This window comes from Heliangelus exortis, chromosome 10 (assembly GCF_036169615.1).
Source record: "Heliangelus exortis chromosome 10, bHelExo1.hap1, whole genome shotgun sequence".
Lineage (NCBI taxonomy): Eukaryota > Metazoa > Chordata > Aves > Apodiformes > Trochilidae > Heliangelus > Heliangelus exortis.
Genome location: NC_092431.1, coordinates 22,613,062 through 22,631,048, shown reverse-complemented (window position 1 = coordinate 22,631,048; position 17,987 = coordinate 22,613,062). Strand labels below are relative to the sequence as shown.

Sequence of the window (17,987 nt, the reverse complement as noted above, 5' to 3'; positions counted from 1 at the left end):
TTAACAGTTTGCTTTATATTTTAACTTTTTTAAGAAAGAGTGACATTTTCTAGATTTACAGCCATGCTTGATAATGTGCACTTGAAACTCTAATCAATCTCTTCAAAATGATCAAAGTTGTGATGGAGTAAGGAGGATAGAAAAGACTGACATTTGAAAGTAAGTGTAGGGTCAACTAAAGGGAGAGTTGAGGGAAATACTGTACTGGAAAGAAACCAGGACAAGCATTACCTGGCCTTTCTGCCCCAAAGAATAATATGTTGTCTCTGAGGCAACTGAATTTTAGTTGGCCTCCACTAAAAGACTGGTTGATCTTACAGAGGACAGAAATCTAATATACTAGTACAAAACCACACTTCCTATTTCCATATTTCAGTTATTTTCACTTTCCCACATAAGAGCTTTGAGTCATTGCAAGTAAGTTCTGCAAATGCTTTTGTTGAATGGTAAGACACAGGAACAGTTGCACAAATAAAATATAGCACCCTCACCAAACAGGGTACAAGGACTACTTTTACATGTAGCCCAATCCTGTACTGTAATGGCTGTTGCAAACAACTGAGAGAGAGGAGAGTGAAAGAGGAAGGTAAGACATGGCTTTTATTTCTGATTCTGAAGAAAATTCTACTTAAAGCAAAAATACAGCCTAAAAAAAATTGCATGTAATTTTACATTGGATGGGGAGGGGTGCATAGTGAAGGGAAGCCTGTTCTTGAGCCCATAAAGTAGTATTTTTTTGTTTTAATAGCCAACAGTTCTCTTTTTTCAGCTCTATGGCACAGTTCTGTCCCTGTTAGTAAGTGATAGCGGTAGTAAGAAATGAAGAAAATCTAGACAGCAAAAGTTAACATTTAGTAGAAGCTGAAGACTTTCTATTACTGTTTCTAATTCCATGTAGGAAACAAGAACAAACCCCTCAATTCCTCTGAAGGCTTTTGTGTTTGAGGATGGCTTCATGTATGCTTACATTTATGAAAGTGCTAATAATTGAAAAACCAGGTTTTTTTTCACCTTTAAAGGATTCTTAGTAGGTCTGGCCATTAGATTTGCAGACTTTACCAATTAATGAGTAAAAAGCAATCTTTAGTATTGAGGAGCCAACAATAATATCTCCCATAGGTAAATTTTTCTGCAACTGTCCACTACCAGTTTTCCTGTAGCTTTTCCTGAAACATCTGGTAACATGCAATGTGTTGGACAGCTGTGAAGGAATGGCCTGCTCTCACATTCACTATGTCTGTAGAAGGGGAGTCTAGATGAAGAAAGAAGTAACTATTAGAATATAAGAAGTAACAAAATTTTCAACACTCACCAAGTGTGCATTAAGCAGCAGACACCATGGTAGGCACCTGGGCAACTGAAGAATGTATGAATGAATAGTAGAGGCAAAAGCTATTTAAGTACAAACCCTGAAAAGTCAGCAATCTCTGCAGTGTGCAGCTGGTAAAAGAACAGTGCTGAAGAATAAGTCTGGTGAAATGTGAGAGTAATTTAAAGTATAGGAAAAAAAAAAAAATCTCAAGTAAATTAAGGTACATAAAAATTCTCAGAGAATAACTAGGACTAGACTCAGATAATAGTTGTTTCTAGAAATATTATGATTTGGGAATATAAAGGTCTACCTAACTAATGAGGAAAAGAGAAGGAATAGTTGAAGCAGCATATCTTGTTCCCATAGAGCTTCTATTTTCAATTGAAGTGATTTGAAAACATAATAAAATGTGCAGCTTATAGGTGCAGGGATCTGAAAGCTGAAAAAGTTTTTGACAATGATTTGGAATTAAAGAAATTAAAGTAATTAAAGAAATCCTGTTCAGAGCCTGGATGAGTTTGTCTCAAAAGACTACAAATTTCCTGACTTGCAGACATCAGCAAAACACTGTAGCTGAATTTTTTTATTAAATTAATAAATTCCATTCTGAATGAAATGTCACCAGATTCTTTACCAAAAGTTAGATCAATTAACAAGACACATGCCCAGTAGCTATTCTAATTTTGCATCTAATTTTAGTAACAAATTTACAACTGCTAAGACTAAACCACCTAGCATATAAGTGAAAGCTGGCAGTTCCCTTGTGACTAGTTCGTTAAGAGCTAGTATCACAGCACAAACTACCTATACTAATTCCATCACCTATTTTGATGCCCTTCTCCTAAATTCTCAAGCAACAACATGAATTCTGGCATTTGATAATTCTGAAAGATTATCTTTTCCAATATTTGCTGCACAGTCTGCCTCCCCACTTACCTTCCAAAAGCTGGGAGATATTCTGTATACAGGATGGGGTATGCTGAATGAAAGGTACTTGACAATGATCTATGAACTGCAATATGATACGCTGCATTTCAGTGCTACAGGCATACACAGCATCTGCAGTTTCTTCATTGAACAAAAAAACCCTCAACTTATTAGCAGATGTTAAAAATACCAGACCAGATTTACAAAACAGCAACTGAAATTTCTGAATTTCTCTGTCATTCAGTATCATCAGAATTTTGCCATACAATTCAAACAGGAAACCAAGCAGGATGGATTTATAATTTGTAACATCCAAATGGCATTAATAATGGTGAAAATAACTCCTAAGGGATCCAAAACCATAAAATAAAAGGGTTCAACTCTTGGCAACTGAAGACAGTACATACAATTCCCTGTATGGTCTTTAATTAGCTAGGCAATGAAAGTCCATGTGAAGTGTAACTTTAGGCCACAGCCAACAGACACAGCACAGTATCACTGCAATCAAGTCCTGCTGCTGCACTGAAGTCAAGATGACAAAGAGATCACTCACATCACACTGGAATGGCTTCTCTCCGGTGTGGGTTCTCATGTGCTCATCTAGGCCTCGCTTTTGACTGAAGGCCTTGTTACACTCAGAACACTGGTACGGTTTTTCCTGTATGAAATGACAATAGTGAGTGAAAGTGAGTCAACACAGAGCCTGAGTCATTAAAGAAGTGGAATTCCATGCTGGATAGTGCAAGTTTTATATTCTCTCCAAGGGATTACAGTCAGTGAAAACAACACAAAATGACTTTCAAATGATTAAGTGAAAGCTGGGAAAGCTGTGGCCTGACAGTTTCCACTTCAACACCCACTTATGAATTAATTGTCTGTTCCAGCCTTTCAAGCCCAGCCATTTTGGGAGTCTGGTTTTTGTAACGTGAAAGGTAAAGGAACACAAAATTCCAACGCGCTTTCCTTTATCCTACACAAAATCACAAAGCATAAAGACAAGTAAGACACCCATAAAAACCTCTGCTTTGTTAGCACATTTCCAAGCAAAGGATGAGGTGAGGGGAGGAATTGAGTTTGCACAAAGCTTGTGATAAAGAAAAAATTTATTTTGAAAAAGTGGTGACAGAAGGTTAATCATATATTCATTGCAGAATCTCGAAAGAAGTGCAGATGGCAACCAAACCATCTGTATTTTCATTAGAACTATTGGTTAGCAGCTACTGTAACACATGATATTAAAAGTTGCAAGCACACTGACATCAAATAAATAATTAGAGGTAGGTATGGAAAACCACTTAAAGATTTTCTTCTTTGAAGTTTTTCCTTAGTATAGAGGAACTTTTATATCATGTGTAGCTCCTGCTTTATTCCACTAAAGTTACAAATGAACTTTATGCAAAACAACATTTAAATAAATTAATGAAATGTAAAAGTTAGTCTGCACATTGCTTGACTTAAATTTCTAAGAGGCATGTTTGTTTTGAATCAATTCTGCTGATTTCACTCTCATGCTACTTTTTTCTGTGATTCCTAATTCTGTATTGCTTAGGTGCTAAAGATAGGTATTTTAAGCAACAGTGTAAACAATTTTTACAACATTAAATTCACATCAAAGACTGAAAATCAATAGTCAATAAAAATGCTAATTCCACGAATTAATAAATAATATGCAGGAATATTCATGGTCTCTTGAGAAATTATGTGGGATCCAAGGATAAGTGAGAGGGAACAACTAAGGTTAGGTGTGGAAGCTACGAAGTGAAGAATCTATCTGGTTATTTAATTCCTATTCAGACTATGTAGTGGAAAATCAGTTCTCCATATATTGCTAAATACTGCCAGGTATTCAGCATAAGCCACACAAGTAATACAATGGACTGTATCAGTGTTGCCCTGTCTTTAGGGCAGCTCTTTGCAAGTACAGAGAGTTCAGCTAGGATGAAGACGTGGTTATACATTTTGCTTTAGCTGCGATGTACTACCCTCTCGTAACATTTCCTAGAAAAGGCAGCGTCGTACACAGAAACACCTCAAATTTTGCTGGTAGGAATCCTCTAGCTCACCAAAACCAGGCCATAAGCAGTGTACACAGGAAAAAGCATCTCTCCAGCAGTTTCAGGTATGAGTAAAACTTGAGCTAAGTACATTTCAATATGATTCAAGAAAAAACATTCAACAGACACAAGGTGAGTACAGAGTGCCCAGCTGCCTATAAACTGAATGGCCCAAAGGGAAGCCACTAATGAGCTTTCCTGTTCAAGATTCTTCTTATATGTATACCATCTTTGTGGTTTTTAATCATTATTTTAATCTTGTAATTTCCACAAATCTTCAATATAGAGTAAAATATAACAAATTACCAAAAAAAGATCTGAGCTGATATTAAAATAAAATCATCTAGACCAAAAACTTCATGTCACAGGGAATCTTGTAAGACCAATTAAAGAGTTCACAGAACAGGGTCTGTAATTTTTAAGGAAAGGTACAAGCAAGCCATATGAAAAGCAGGTTTCTGCAACACCCCCTTAATTGATTTTGCATTGCAGTTAACTTAAACCACATTTTCTAGGAGTCCTCTGAAAACAGCATCCCTGTGTACCTTGAGTCACAGAAAGTGCAAAGTGTATGTATGATGCGTACATCTGAAGACCTTATGAAAACATTCATTACTGCAAACAGTACCAGGTGTGCAAATTGTACCAGGTGTACTTGCTCTCTTTTTATCATCAGGTTCTTCAGGTAACTGAAGGGTTAACTTTATGATTATCTTATTAATTTCAGATCAATGGACTCCAGCTTTCCATTTTGGAGACAGTCTATGAACTCTGAGAAGATGAAGTCACAAACCTGGGCTGTAATACTTTCCCCGAGGTTATGTTTGGCTATTTGTATTATTCTCTATGTTAAGAATGGTGTATCTAACCATCTCCTTGGCATGTGTATTCAGATTCACATATGTAGTGCATGAAAACAAAGCTGCCTTTGATCTAATTTTAGATACCTTAGATATGTATGTTCCAGTGACTTCAGCAGACACAATTCTCATTCACACTAGCCCCCTCCCCCATTAAGCTAACCTGCCCTTCATTAACATTAATGTCCCTTTCAATGAAATCGATTGTGTTGTCCAGAACAAAACTTGGGCCTATGTTTCCTTCCAGAGAAAAAGACAAATTTTTTGGTTCTAAGACACCACTCTTGAAGACTAAGTTCTTCAAAACAAAATACTCTGTTCTTTTCTTTTCTCTTTCCCCCTCCTTCCCCTTATATCAAATTTCTGTTGCACAATATTTGGAAAAGGCAACATTTGTAACATGGAAAAGATTGTCAGCTTGGCATCACCATTTCTGCTCTAAAACATGGAACAAAACAAAACAAAAAAAAAAACAACAAAAAACCAAAACAAAAACAACAACAAAAACAAACAAAAAAACCAAAAAAAACAAAAAACAAAAAAAACAACAAACAAACAAAAAAAAAAAAACAAAAAAAAAACAAACAAACCAAAAAACCCACACAACAAACAGAAGCAATAGGTCTAAAAGTTGCGAGAGTACAATAGGGACCAACAATGACATTATAGGAAAGTTGGACACACTTAAAATATCACTTACACACGCAAAGTACATCGTAATTCCTCTAATTTTAAAATATTACCTCAGAAATGTACAAGTTGAGCATTACAGCCAGCAGCCTTCCAACCACCAGAAATCACATTTTTTAAAAAGCTATAAAATTACCTCCATCTGTTATACCTTCAAAGTATAAATGAGAAATATTCGAGCCAAGTGATGAAAAAAAAATTGCAGTGGCGTTTAGTCTGTTTTCCATCAGTGCCATGTATTTAACTGAAACAAATTGTAATAAAACTACCATTTTCAGAAGTAGTGAAATAATCAATTTGACATGATCATAACTCTGGGCACCTATCAATGATGTTATTTCCAAACATTAACAATTACATGGCAGTAACATACATTAATTTCTCTACATGTTATGTAGAGAATAAAGCCTTTGGAAAGAGCTCAAGTTTAGTGCACTGTAAAGACTGGAAGTATGCATGTATTTCCTCAAAGCTGATACGGTTTGTAAATTCATTTCATCAAGAACTTCAGTGAGTTCTTCATTTATATTTCCTTAGGCTGCTGTATTTCTTCTTTTTAAGGAAAAACAAAACAAAACAAAAAAACACTATCCAAAAAACAAACCGTAAACTAAACACATCTACTTTCACAGAAACAAATCAGTACTCAAGAGACATTTTATTTTCGGTGGTTGGTATTTTCTTCTCTTGACATTGTCAGTAGGGGTTTTGGCTTACCTTCTCTGTTTACTTCAGAGTTCAAGCTGACACCTGTGGCCACCCAGGCTGTACTCAGTTTTGCAGCTGCCAGACCTTAATCAACTTTCCACAATGATTTTTCCAGCAGCCTTCCCTGATCCACAGGATCAAGTTTGGCATTTAATCCCACTGGTAAAATATATCTAGATTTAATCACTAAAATGACATTTTCCTTGAGAATGTCATACTGTAACTTTTAAACTACTTCACAATTTTTCTGGCGAAAAGACCAGACTTTTTTTTTTCCCCAAGGTATTTTACAAGAATAGATCCTTTATCCCTTTATTTACAAGGGTGCTATGATTATGTTTATTTCCACATCGCCAGGCATAAGCTGACACACACACAGAAAAACACTTCTGGAGTTGGACGTTATTCTTTGAATAATTACTTTCCATGCAAGAATAAATTTCAAAATAAAATTTATGTATAGGGCAGGGTAAGAAAAGAACTATGTAACAACCTTACAATCTTTTAAAAGTCAACACATCAAATTCCTGAAGTACAATTTCCTGGATTTTTTTTTTTCTTAAAAGTGACAAAAATTGGCAAATACATTACATTTTTATTTCCTAATCTTTACATTTTGTCTTTGTTTAAATGGCCCAGGATCACAGAACAATTAGTATCATGCTGAGGGGTTTCGAGCTATTTCTTTGCAAGTATAATCTCTCTTCACTAGAAAAGTTCCTACCTACTGCAGTTTGAATACACCTCCCTTAATTATCAGGTGTGTATTTCATATCATTCATATCAGGTGTGTGCTTTTGAAGCACACTTCCCAAATGTCCCCTGCTGCTGTGCTTTGGTGCACACTTCCAAAGTGTCTTGGACTGCATGACCTGGATTCCTTTAGGACAAAATTAAAGCAGGAAGTTTAATGCATTTCAGGGAGTGCTATTATGCATTCATTCCATAGGACCAGACTATACACAGCCTGCAGTAAAATCCTTGAAACATATACAAGATAAATTCAAGTCCTCAGCACCAACTCTCTCACCTTATATACCATGACATACTACTGCACTGTACTACTCCTTAGCACGCACATGGTCTCGCATTTCCAGATGGAAGAATTAGAACATGACTGAACTGAGCACTAGAGGTGCTACAATGGGACTCTGAGCATTCACTTACATTGCTCTTGGTTAAAGATCTGAAATGCTTAAAGCTGGAAATTCAACTATTACTATATGCAAATAAGCTAGACTATTAGCCTGCCTACGTTTAGCCTGTACCTGGGGCTGAACTACATAGCAGGTGCTCTCTCTCCTGATGACCTCAGTTTGTTTTGATACCAGCCTATAAGTTTCAAATTTCTTTTTTTTTCTTACATATAAGCAGCAAAATATGATGATGTATGGGAATACAGGTAAGCAAGAAGTGACACAGAAGAGGCAGTAGCAAGCAGCCAAACAATTTAGCAAATTTTCTACTAATGTGATAATTATATTTTGGAGCATACCTAAGAAGAAGAAACATCACTACAAAGCAGACTCAGCAGAAGAGCAACTAAGTTCTCCATTTGGTGCAACTAAAAATCTCTACTTTTAAATGACCTTTTTTTTTAATAGTTAACATAGTATTTTTCATCTGAACTGTGTAGTAGTCAGAACTGATGCAACTATCAAAAAAACATACAACTATCAAGAAAAATTATAGAGCTTTCCTCCACAGGTACTACATTTTCTAAGACTGCAGGATGTGCAACACTGCTAAATAACTGTTACCAGTTAATTTAATCTTTATTGCTTAGAAGCTCTAAGTTTGTAAAGTTCTCTAACCTCACTCACAAGCAAATATTTGGGAAGAAATCACCATTAAGTGTAAATCACTACAGTCAACAGAGATACATCACTATAGGTTCTAAAAGCCTATTTTTATTTTGGGGGGATTTTTTTATTTCGATAGAAGCTGTGGTTGTTTTTACTCAAACTGTAAGACAATCAGGAAAAAATTAAACTTGGCACTGTTTCAGAGCTGATCTTGCTTACCACTCCTCCCACTCACAGGTATGTCAAACATATAAGGTAACAAAATTTCTCCCCTTGTGTGAAAAACAGCAGTGGGGTACAGTAACAAAAGAAAAGATTTTAGAGCACTTCTTACAGTAATTAAACAGCTGGAAAGAAGGAGAAACAACTAAGCATATGGGACTAGCCTGCTACCAGTGAACCACCATGAAGCACTGTACAAAAAACTGAAGTTTGGGGTACATGAGCTAAAACTATGGCCTTCAAGACTTGCGTAGAATGGTAGAAAACTAAACAGCTTTGATCTTGTCCTTACTTATTTAGAAAGCTATTCTGTGCAGAGATTTGCATATAGAGACTACTAACTTAACAATCGTCCTCTCTTTCCTAATAGATAAGGAACTTCATTGGTTTAGCTTCAAGGCTGTCAGCACTAGCAGCTGCCATGGGGTTACTAGTAAAAACTACAGTTTACTTCGACCTTTTTTTTTCTCATGGTGGATGAGGAGGCAGAGGTATGTGGAATACTAGACCAGCTTAACTTCACCTGGAGACCTCCTTTTACTAAGGGAATACACACCAGTCTGTTTGAAAACAGCTTTTCATTGATTTGCTGGCTGAATCATAGAATTATTAAGGTTGGAAAAGACCTCCAAGATCATCAAGACGAATATCACCAGCCAAATAAAACAGGTCCTCAAGTGCTACATCCACACATTGTTCGACCACCACCACCACTTCCCTGGGCAGCCTTTTCCAGAGCCTGACCACTCTTTCAGTAAATAAATTTATTTTAATACCTAATATGAACCTTCCCTGGTGCATTTGAGTCTATTTCCTCTCATTCTATCACCAGATGCATGGGAGAAGAGACCAACCCCCACCTCAGTAAAACATCCTTTCAGGGAGCTATAGAGAACGATAAGGTTTCCCCTCAGCCTCCTCTTTAGACTAAACAACTCCAGTTCCCTCAGCTGTTCCTCATAGAACTTGTGTTCCAGACCCTTCAACACCTTTGTTGCTCTTTGGACATGCTTCAGAAATTCAATGTCCATCTTGTAGTCAAGGGCCCCAAACGGAACCCAGTATTTGAAGTGCAGTCTCATCAGGGGCTCCCCTCTTCCCCGAATCTGTAATATTGCCTGAGGTTGTTTTGACTGAAATGCAGGACCCAACACTTGGCCTGGCTGAGCCTCATACTTTTGACCTTGGCCCATTGATCCAGTCTGTCCAGGTGCCACTGCAGAGACTTCCTATCCTCAGGCAGATGAACTCTCCCAACCAACTTAGTATCATCTACAAACTTACTGAGGGTGCACTCAATCACCTCATCCAGATCACGCATATAGAACAAACAAGACTGATCCTAAAACTGAGCCCTTGGGAACACCACTTGTAACCAGCCACCAACTGGATTTAACTTCATTCACCCCAACCCTCTGGTCTTGGCCATCCAGCCAGGTTTTAAACTAGCAGAGTACACCTGTCTATGCCATGAGCTGCTAGCTTCTCTGGGAGAACCCTATGGGAGCCAGTGTCAAAGGCCTTAAAGGCTGAGTGGGGCCAAAATCTATCATTTGTCCTCTAGTAAATAAACACACACAACTAGGCTTTTTAAGAAAAAGTGGGAACCTTTGTGCTGAGACTCAAGGTTCAGAAGTAATCTTGGAGACATCTGCAATTGTCTTTTATTTTGCCTTTAGTTAAATAGAAGTTAAAGTCATTTTGCAGCTTAATATTTGTCATCAGTAGGTCACAATCTCTACAAATCCCACAGTGACTGGATTTTAAGGAGAATGTAAGAATCAAAGCACTGAATACTGAAATTTCAAGAACAGGGAAGCCCTTACAAAATTGTTTGCTCAGTAAACCATCACAAACGTTAGTTTATATCTATAAATAACCTCAGTGTAAAGGAAGAAATTAATACTGTTTATTTCAACACATGAAAACAAACACAGAAAAAATTGGAACACAGAGAGAGAGTCATAATTAGAATTTAACAGATAATTACTTAAATCTTTTCCCTTTATTTCAGTAAGCATAAAATATCTTGGTTGGTATAGCCTAATCTCTACAAAAACAGTAACTATTTACTTTTTGTCACATGATTCATGGACAATCCTCAAGGAACCATAAAAACTAAGCTGCACTTAACCCTTGTGTAGGACTTACCCTTGTGTGGGTGCGAATATGCATCTTCAATCCATCATTCTTGCTGAAAGCTTTGTCACAGTAAGGACACTGGTACGGACGCTCACCTGAAAACAGGGAAAGCATTAGAAGGAGCAGTACAGGAATGCCCTACAGCACCATTATTTTAAAACTGAAGTACTTTTGGTTTGGGTTTTTTTTGACCTTGTCTTCACACTTAGTTCAAACAAAAAGTGATCTAAGCATTAGGAAAATTACAAACAAAGGTCCAATGGAGCAGGATGCAAGACTCAATCAAAATATTCCTCCTTGCTGCTTGATTTTGTTCTAGGAATATATGAATACACATAGAGAGCCTTAGGAATGAAGGCAAGAAAAACAGATCAACTGCCACATTCTACAGAGACTTACTCATGGTCGCTTTTACGGTTAGGTATTAACTGCTCCCAAACATTTCTTCTGTTTCACATTTGGTCATTACTAGAGCCCTCTGGATGTCAGAATACCAATGAAATACAAAATCTACTCTTTTTTAATGCTCTATCTGAACTGTGTTACAAGCTAGTTAATCAAAAGCTTGTGAAATTTTTGTGTTGCAATTTATGACTGAAGTGGATCTCAGCGTCCCCTTTGCAACATCCCGTTTCTTAAAGGTATTTAGTTTAATGCTTCATTAAACTGGTGTAATATAGCATTAATTTTCCCAAACTCACATTAGTGTAACAGGGATACTGAGCTATTCAGAATCAGAGTGAAGGGTTTCTAAGGTACCTCCATAATTTGGAAGAAGTGATAAAGCTTTATAATTCCCTAAGGGCATTTCAATATTTAACTCCTTGGGCAATGCACAGGAGTCTGGGTCTCTTGCCTCCTCTTTCTGCACACAACACTTTAGAAACAAATACACATTTTTTTTCTAGTGTATAAACAGCAGCGTGAAAAATTCAGACACTACTTTTCTATTAACAAAATGGAATTTTTTCAACACAATCATAATGCTGAAGGTGCAACAACCCTTTATTTGAAAACAGAAGCAAAGCAAAGCCTATTCTACTAAGTCAATGCATGGGTTCTTGCTCATGAACAACTTTTTCCATACATAAAGATTTGACATAGTCCAAACGTCAAACATTTATTAACCATCATACTGGAAAATAGGTAAGATTAATTACATTTCTCAGTTCTTAAAAAAAAGAGACATATTTTAGTGATATGCCAGAGATCAGAGAGACAAGCATTTAAAGCTCCAGTGTCTCTAATAACAGGGATATTCATCTTGATTTGGAGGAAGGAAGCCTCATCTCTCTTCTCAGCTTTTCTCCAGATGAAGAGTTTACCCATGATTGCTCAGAGGGAAGATAATGGATGCTTGCTTTCTTGGAACAAGATGTCAAACGATGACAAAAAGTATTAACAATGGAAACAGGTTCAGAAAAACAGACTGTGAATACAGTACAGCTGACAGCCACTGTTGTACATAAAATCTCCACATAGTCACAGGTTGTGCAGAGGTTTGAGGGCAACTGAGATTATACGATTTCAGGGGATTAAAAAAATCCACTATTTAGGAGATAGACTACTCTGTTACTTTCTGTCTTTAATTACTGTTTAGGTAACTGTGTGAACGACAGCAGCAAAACAGTGTGTTCCAAAGTATTTCTGAAATACAAACAAGCCTTTTTTTTTTTTTTTTTTAGGATGATGACAACCATCACTGTGCTGTATCTGTGTTTTCATTGAGCAGTCTGAAATACACTTTCTCTCATGACCCCCAGTGTCTTTATAATCCACGCCTCTAAAATTCAAACACTTCAACAGCTGTCAGTACTCAAATATATAATTAATTCAGCTGACATTTTTATATTTTATTGCTTTTGAATGTAGGAGTTAAAGCTTTCAGCAGTTTGTAAGCAGACGAGCATTGACATGAAGGAGTCGCACACCTCCTCCCTGTCTCCCCCATTCCTGAGTCTTTTAAGAGAAAGACTTTTGTTTTCAAAGGACGGTTTTGAGTTTGCCTGAAATAGGTCGTGTCCTTCAGAAATTGACTATGGAGACCATGGTACGTGGGGAAGACCTAAAGAGTCTTCAGCAGATGCCAGTAGAGGGCAACAGTATGACTTTATAACAATATGATGCACGTGAAAAAAAAGACCAGCTTCAAGCAGCTGTTACCTACTTTAAATTTTCAAAAATCTTCATTGTTCCAAAAATCGAGTTCATTATATAACACAGACTGCGAGCTCTGCCTTAGCATTAGTGCCTGGTGACACCCTATTTTTCTAAATTATATAAATGACTTCTCACGCACTTATGTCATTAATAATGCTCAGCAAAACAACTTTAAAGATGACCTCAAGTAATTTTACTGTTGCTCTTATTTTTTGTTTTTTTCTTTTGCCTAATCTTTGTAATCCGTGTGCCCAAAATATATAAACGCCCTTACACTTACATAAGCAACTTTTTCTCCTGTTACACATCTTTTAAATATGTAACTTCTACCTCAAAGAGTTTTAGGATTTCACAAAATTAAATGTGGGCCACTTAAAACAAATCTGTACTTGCAACAGCCAAGTTCCTCAAAATAAATTTCCCAGTCTCTGTGTAACCAGTCCAAAGATTATTTTGTGCCACTGTGCAGGAAACAGATGGGTATTTACAACAGTTTTAAATAAAAAATAACTTGTATTTTAAAATTATTTCATTTATGAACAGGAGTAAGATTCCCCTCATTTGACATCAGCCATGGGAAAATATAATGTCTATTTTTAACCAACTGTTCTGAATCCCAGTGATATTATAGATAAAAGAAAGTTAGCATGAACTGCTCTCTGGAAAGGGCCTAACTTAAGAACTGCATTAACTGCCTGCCATCAGTGAATCCTTTCATCTGTGTTCTGTATCAGGAATTTAGGAAACTAATTCAGAATAGGTGTCTGAATTTATGGAGAGCAGATTTTGGCAAGATTATTACAATCCTACTTATTCTACTTTTCCTTCTTCTCAAGCTCGGGTAAAAATTAACTTCCCTCCTTGCTTCGGAATGGGATTCAAACATTATTCATGCTACCAGTCAGTTGCTCACAAGAAAGGTACCGATAAGATAATGAGACTACTGGGGAAGCACGTGTTCTCCAAGAGAAGTTTTACGCAGCCTCTCCCGCTTTAAATCCTTTAAGACAAACAGGAGCAGTGGATCCTTTCTCTAATACTGTGAAACACAAACAGCATAAAATGACAACAAAGAAGAAATAAAATGAAATCATGAATGCCAAGTATATTCCTCCCACACGAGGGTTTGCTGAAGTGCAATGTTTGATACGGAACTATTGTTAGTGTACACAAATGAGTAGGTTTTGTGATTAACAAAATTTAGAATTGTTACCAAGAAAAACTGGAGAGCTAGTTCCTAGCTCCTGGGAAGGTGACATTGTTTATTAGAGCTTTCACAGTCATCCCCAATCAAGCAAAGAACATGGATCTCTTACAAAGAGATTAAAAGTCAGAATGACTAAGAGAAGCGAAAGAAACAGTGTTGCAAGTCTTGTATTGCTATTTCTCTCACCCTGGCAAAAAGGAGTTAGTAAGCATCAAAATGAAAGAAAGCTATTTCCTCTATGACAAACTACAGATTCTTGGTTTAACTGCGAGCAGCATGCCAATGAGATATGGTGTTAAGAGAAGGTGCACCTTATGCAAAGCTGCTGATGCAGATTAATTATTACATAATTTACAAGCTGAGTGTTTATAGAAATGTATTTTTATTTACAAATATATAAAATCTAGAAAGACCTTTCTATTCGGAGGCAATGATAAAGCCATACTAGGAGTATCATACTGAAGTAAATCAGTGCACTGTTTTATTACTGTAATTATTACTTTTCATCTCTGTCAACAGTAAATTTTCAAAGGTATTCTTCCACAAATTGAAGTTGGATGATTAGCGAGTTTGTTGGTGATTTTTTAAATTTTATTTATAAGAAAAATCTTGGATGGAAAAAATATTTTAATTTCTAAGCATACTACTGAACCTTAATCCTAACACTTCATATTTGGAAAATATCTGAACAAAGTCTTGACCTTCTATGTTACTGTTCGTAACTCTGCCACTAAGCCACAAATGACACAATGGTCCACACTTTTAATGAAGACACCAGGCTTTCTTCTAAAATACTGTATCAAAATCCAGTAGGTGTTATTAGACATATCTTAATTTGACAACCTGTTCAGTCAACATGCCCAGAAGTAATGCTGTGAACGCAACAATGACTAAGAACAATTGCTACCATTAAAACAGCAAAACAATCAAGTAAGAGGGACATAATAAAGGAGATGTTTACACTCAAGTTACAGCTGACTGTCATGTCCCTGCTGTCAAAGAACAAACTGCTCAAAACATTATTGGCATTTCTGTACAAATAACCGCAAATAAATAATCCTTGGATAAAGTGCAGTGGATTTACTATAATTCATAGTCTAGACATTCTACTTCCAGATTTTCTACGAACAAAACCAAAGCTTTTAACATAATAAAAATAAATTTAACCCTAATACAAGGATTACAAAAAACAATTCCATGATTGAGAACCATATGGGATTTTGATCCAAAAACATGTCAGGATAGAACTGATATCTTCTTTTCCTTAAGTGTGGTCATCTCTAGCTCTACATCTACTGGACCTTTATGTAGCATAAAAAATTAAACATCAGGTTCTTCTATTCCCATTCAACTTGGGATGGGCAGGTTCCTGTGAGACAGTAAAAGGCAGTATTTACTGTGAGTTTTTAGCACCTAGATTTCAAAAACTCAGACACCCTTGGGAACAAGACAATAAAGAAACAAAACCAATACACATTAGTTCTTGAAGTGGCTACAGCTACGCATTTAATACAGACTTTGAGACACAATCATTAAAATTAGTAATGTGTTGCTCTTTTCAAATGGTATTTTGCATTCCCTGATGTCAGTTTAGCCACAAAAAAAAAGTTACAAAATCAGGAAGAAACCAGATATAAACACCAACATTAGTGATTACTTTGAAGCAATGACCTAAAGTAAGATCAACTAAATATGTACTTTATCAGTGACAAACACATTCCCATCAAATGAGACAAATGAAACATGCAATGCAGAAACAGTCCTAATCTAAAGAGACTGTAAAAGAGACCAGAAAACCAAAAAAAGAAACAGGAGTACAGAGAAAACAGTCAACCACATTCTAGAAGTATGCATTGATATGACGAATTACTACATTCAGTTTTGGAAGCAGCCTCACAGAGTTCTTTCAAACCCTATTCAGGCATTACTTCTATTTCATTCTGTAAATTTAGAGTCATTTACTCTCCCATGCAGCTTGCTTGGTCGGTTGCATACAGTTCTTGGATATGTATGTCAGCCTCCATATACAAATGGAGTGTATTTGTATATGCTCTTTATGGAGCTAAATTGCTGTACTAAAACCAAAGAATTTGAATTATGCAGCTAAATTAGCAAGAGCAAGATGGGTTTCTATACTTTTTAGTATTTCATTGCTTGATCAGTTGGGAGTACTCAGCACGACTGGTCTAGGTCAACACAGCCACCAGAAAAAGACTGAAGACAGACTGCACTGATCATGCACAGTGAATGTAAATTAAAAGGAATTGTTTTCTTCTATTTTCTTTTTAAAAAATAACTAATAAATATGACAATGTTGTCCTTTGGAATCTTCTATAGAACGTTTACCATCTTCTAAATATAGCTTCTTCTCTGACGGTGAACTACTTATTATAAGGATTAGAAAATTATTTCTTAAAAAAAAAATAGAGTGTATTATTTTGAAGTGTCAAAGAGTGTATTATTTTAAAGTGTCAAATTTTAGAACTGTTATGGTGAAGGATCCTTTTTAAAGGCCAAACTTAACGCTGGAGTAGAGAAGAGGGGAAGAATTGAGACTCCACCATTACCCAGCTGTGGTGGAAAGAAGGCAGTCCACCTGGGAAGGAATTTCAAGTCCAAGGGCCATCTGGATCACGCATGCAACACTCCACACCAGGTGATAAACAGGGCAGCCCAGGATGGGAATTGCAAAGTGGCTTTTTCAGTCAGAGATAATCTGAGGTGATGACAGAGTTCAACAGCAAGTAAGGATGAGCAAAAGGTTAAAATTCTGATTTGTGACATATGCTTCAGAATACTATCTGTTCATATACAGTACCTGACAACTTTACACATTTATCCTCAGCTGCTGTTGCTCTCTATGAAACGGTGCTCCCATGAAATAAAAGTTTGTGTAAAATGTAGAACTCAGCTATTCCATTACACAAATATGCACACATAGGCAAAGAAACCCAAGATTAAAAAAGCTACATTGCTTCCACATGAAAGGAATTTCATTAGGAATTAAAAATTAAGGTAAATAGGAACTCAGGAAAATGCCAGAAAACCAATTACTGATTGAAGATAAATATTCACACTTTAAGAAAATATTTAGTAAATGTCACCTCCTTGCTGTTTTACTTGATGTCAAATGGCTCTTTAGAAGAGAAACATTTCTTCAAAATAATAAATCTCTTCTCAGGTAGCAGTTTTCTAGATACCAAGTAGCATTTTCAAAAGCATTTAATATCCTAGGTCTCTTAAGCATTATTATAATTTTAATCCAGGATTCTATGAAGGGAAAATAACAGAAGAGTAATCACGAAGCCTGGCCAACTGCAATAGCTAGCTGCTCTCTTTAAAACACCTGGCTTAGCCTTAATGCAGACTAGACAATAAAAAACAGTGATCTGACTTATACAAAGTTCTGGTCTACCCAATTTTCAACCCTTAAACATGCAAAATTTTACAACAAAGAGCTTTCTCAACTCACACTTATGAAACAAAAGCCATGTTTTCCACATACCAGACAATATAACATGAAAATTCCACATTAGGTCACAGCTTCTAAGAAGTGTAGAATAGAAACAATTCTGCAAGGGGAGGTTTAGGCTAGATATTAGGAAGAAATTCTTTACAGAGAGGGCAATCAGACATTGGAATGGGCTGCCCAGGGAGGTGGTGGATCCTCCATCCCTGGAAGTTTTTAAGAAGAGACTGAATGTGGCACTCAGTGCCATGGTCTAGTAACGACAGTGGTAGTGGATGAAGGGCTGGACTTGAGGATCTCAGAGGTGCTTTCTAACCTGGCTGATTTTATGATTCTATGATTCAATAATCTTTTCAGGAAACATTTAGGACAGATGTAAACTCATAGATATCACACTTGGCTTTTTATGCGGACTTTGACTAAATGTGATG

General features: G+C 36.4%; 1 protein-coding gene across 4 annotated transcripts in view; it reads right to left on the bottom strand.

The window, feature by feature from the left end:
• Positions 1 to 17,987, bottom strand: part of PRDM5 (PR/SET domain 5) — a 60,870-nt gene that overhangs the window by 2,498 nt on the left and 40,385 nt on the right. For all 4 annotated transcript variants that reach the window (XM_071753921.1, XM_071753922.1, XM_071753924.1 and 1 more), the window contains 2 exons: positions 10,730 to 10,815; positions 2,793 to 2,897 (listed from right to left, as the gene is read on the bottom strand). In XM_071753921.1, the coding sequence (XP_071610022.1) occupies positions 2,793 to 2,897; positions 10,730 to 10,815 (191 nt within the window). The remainder of the gene's footprint in view (positions 1 to 2,792; positions 2,898 to 10,729; positions 10,816 to 17,987) is intronic.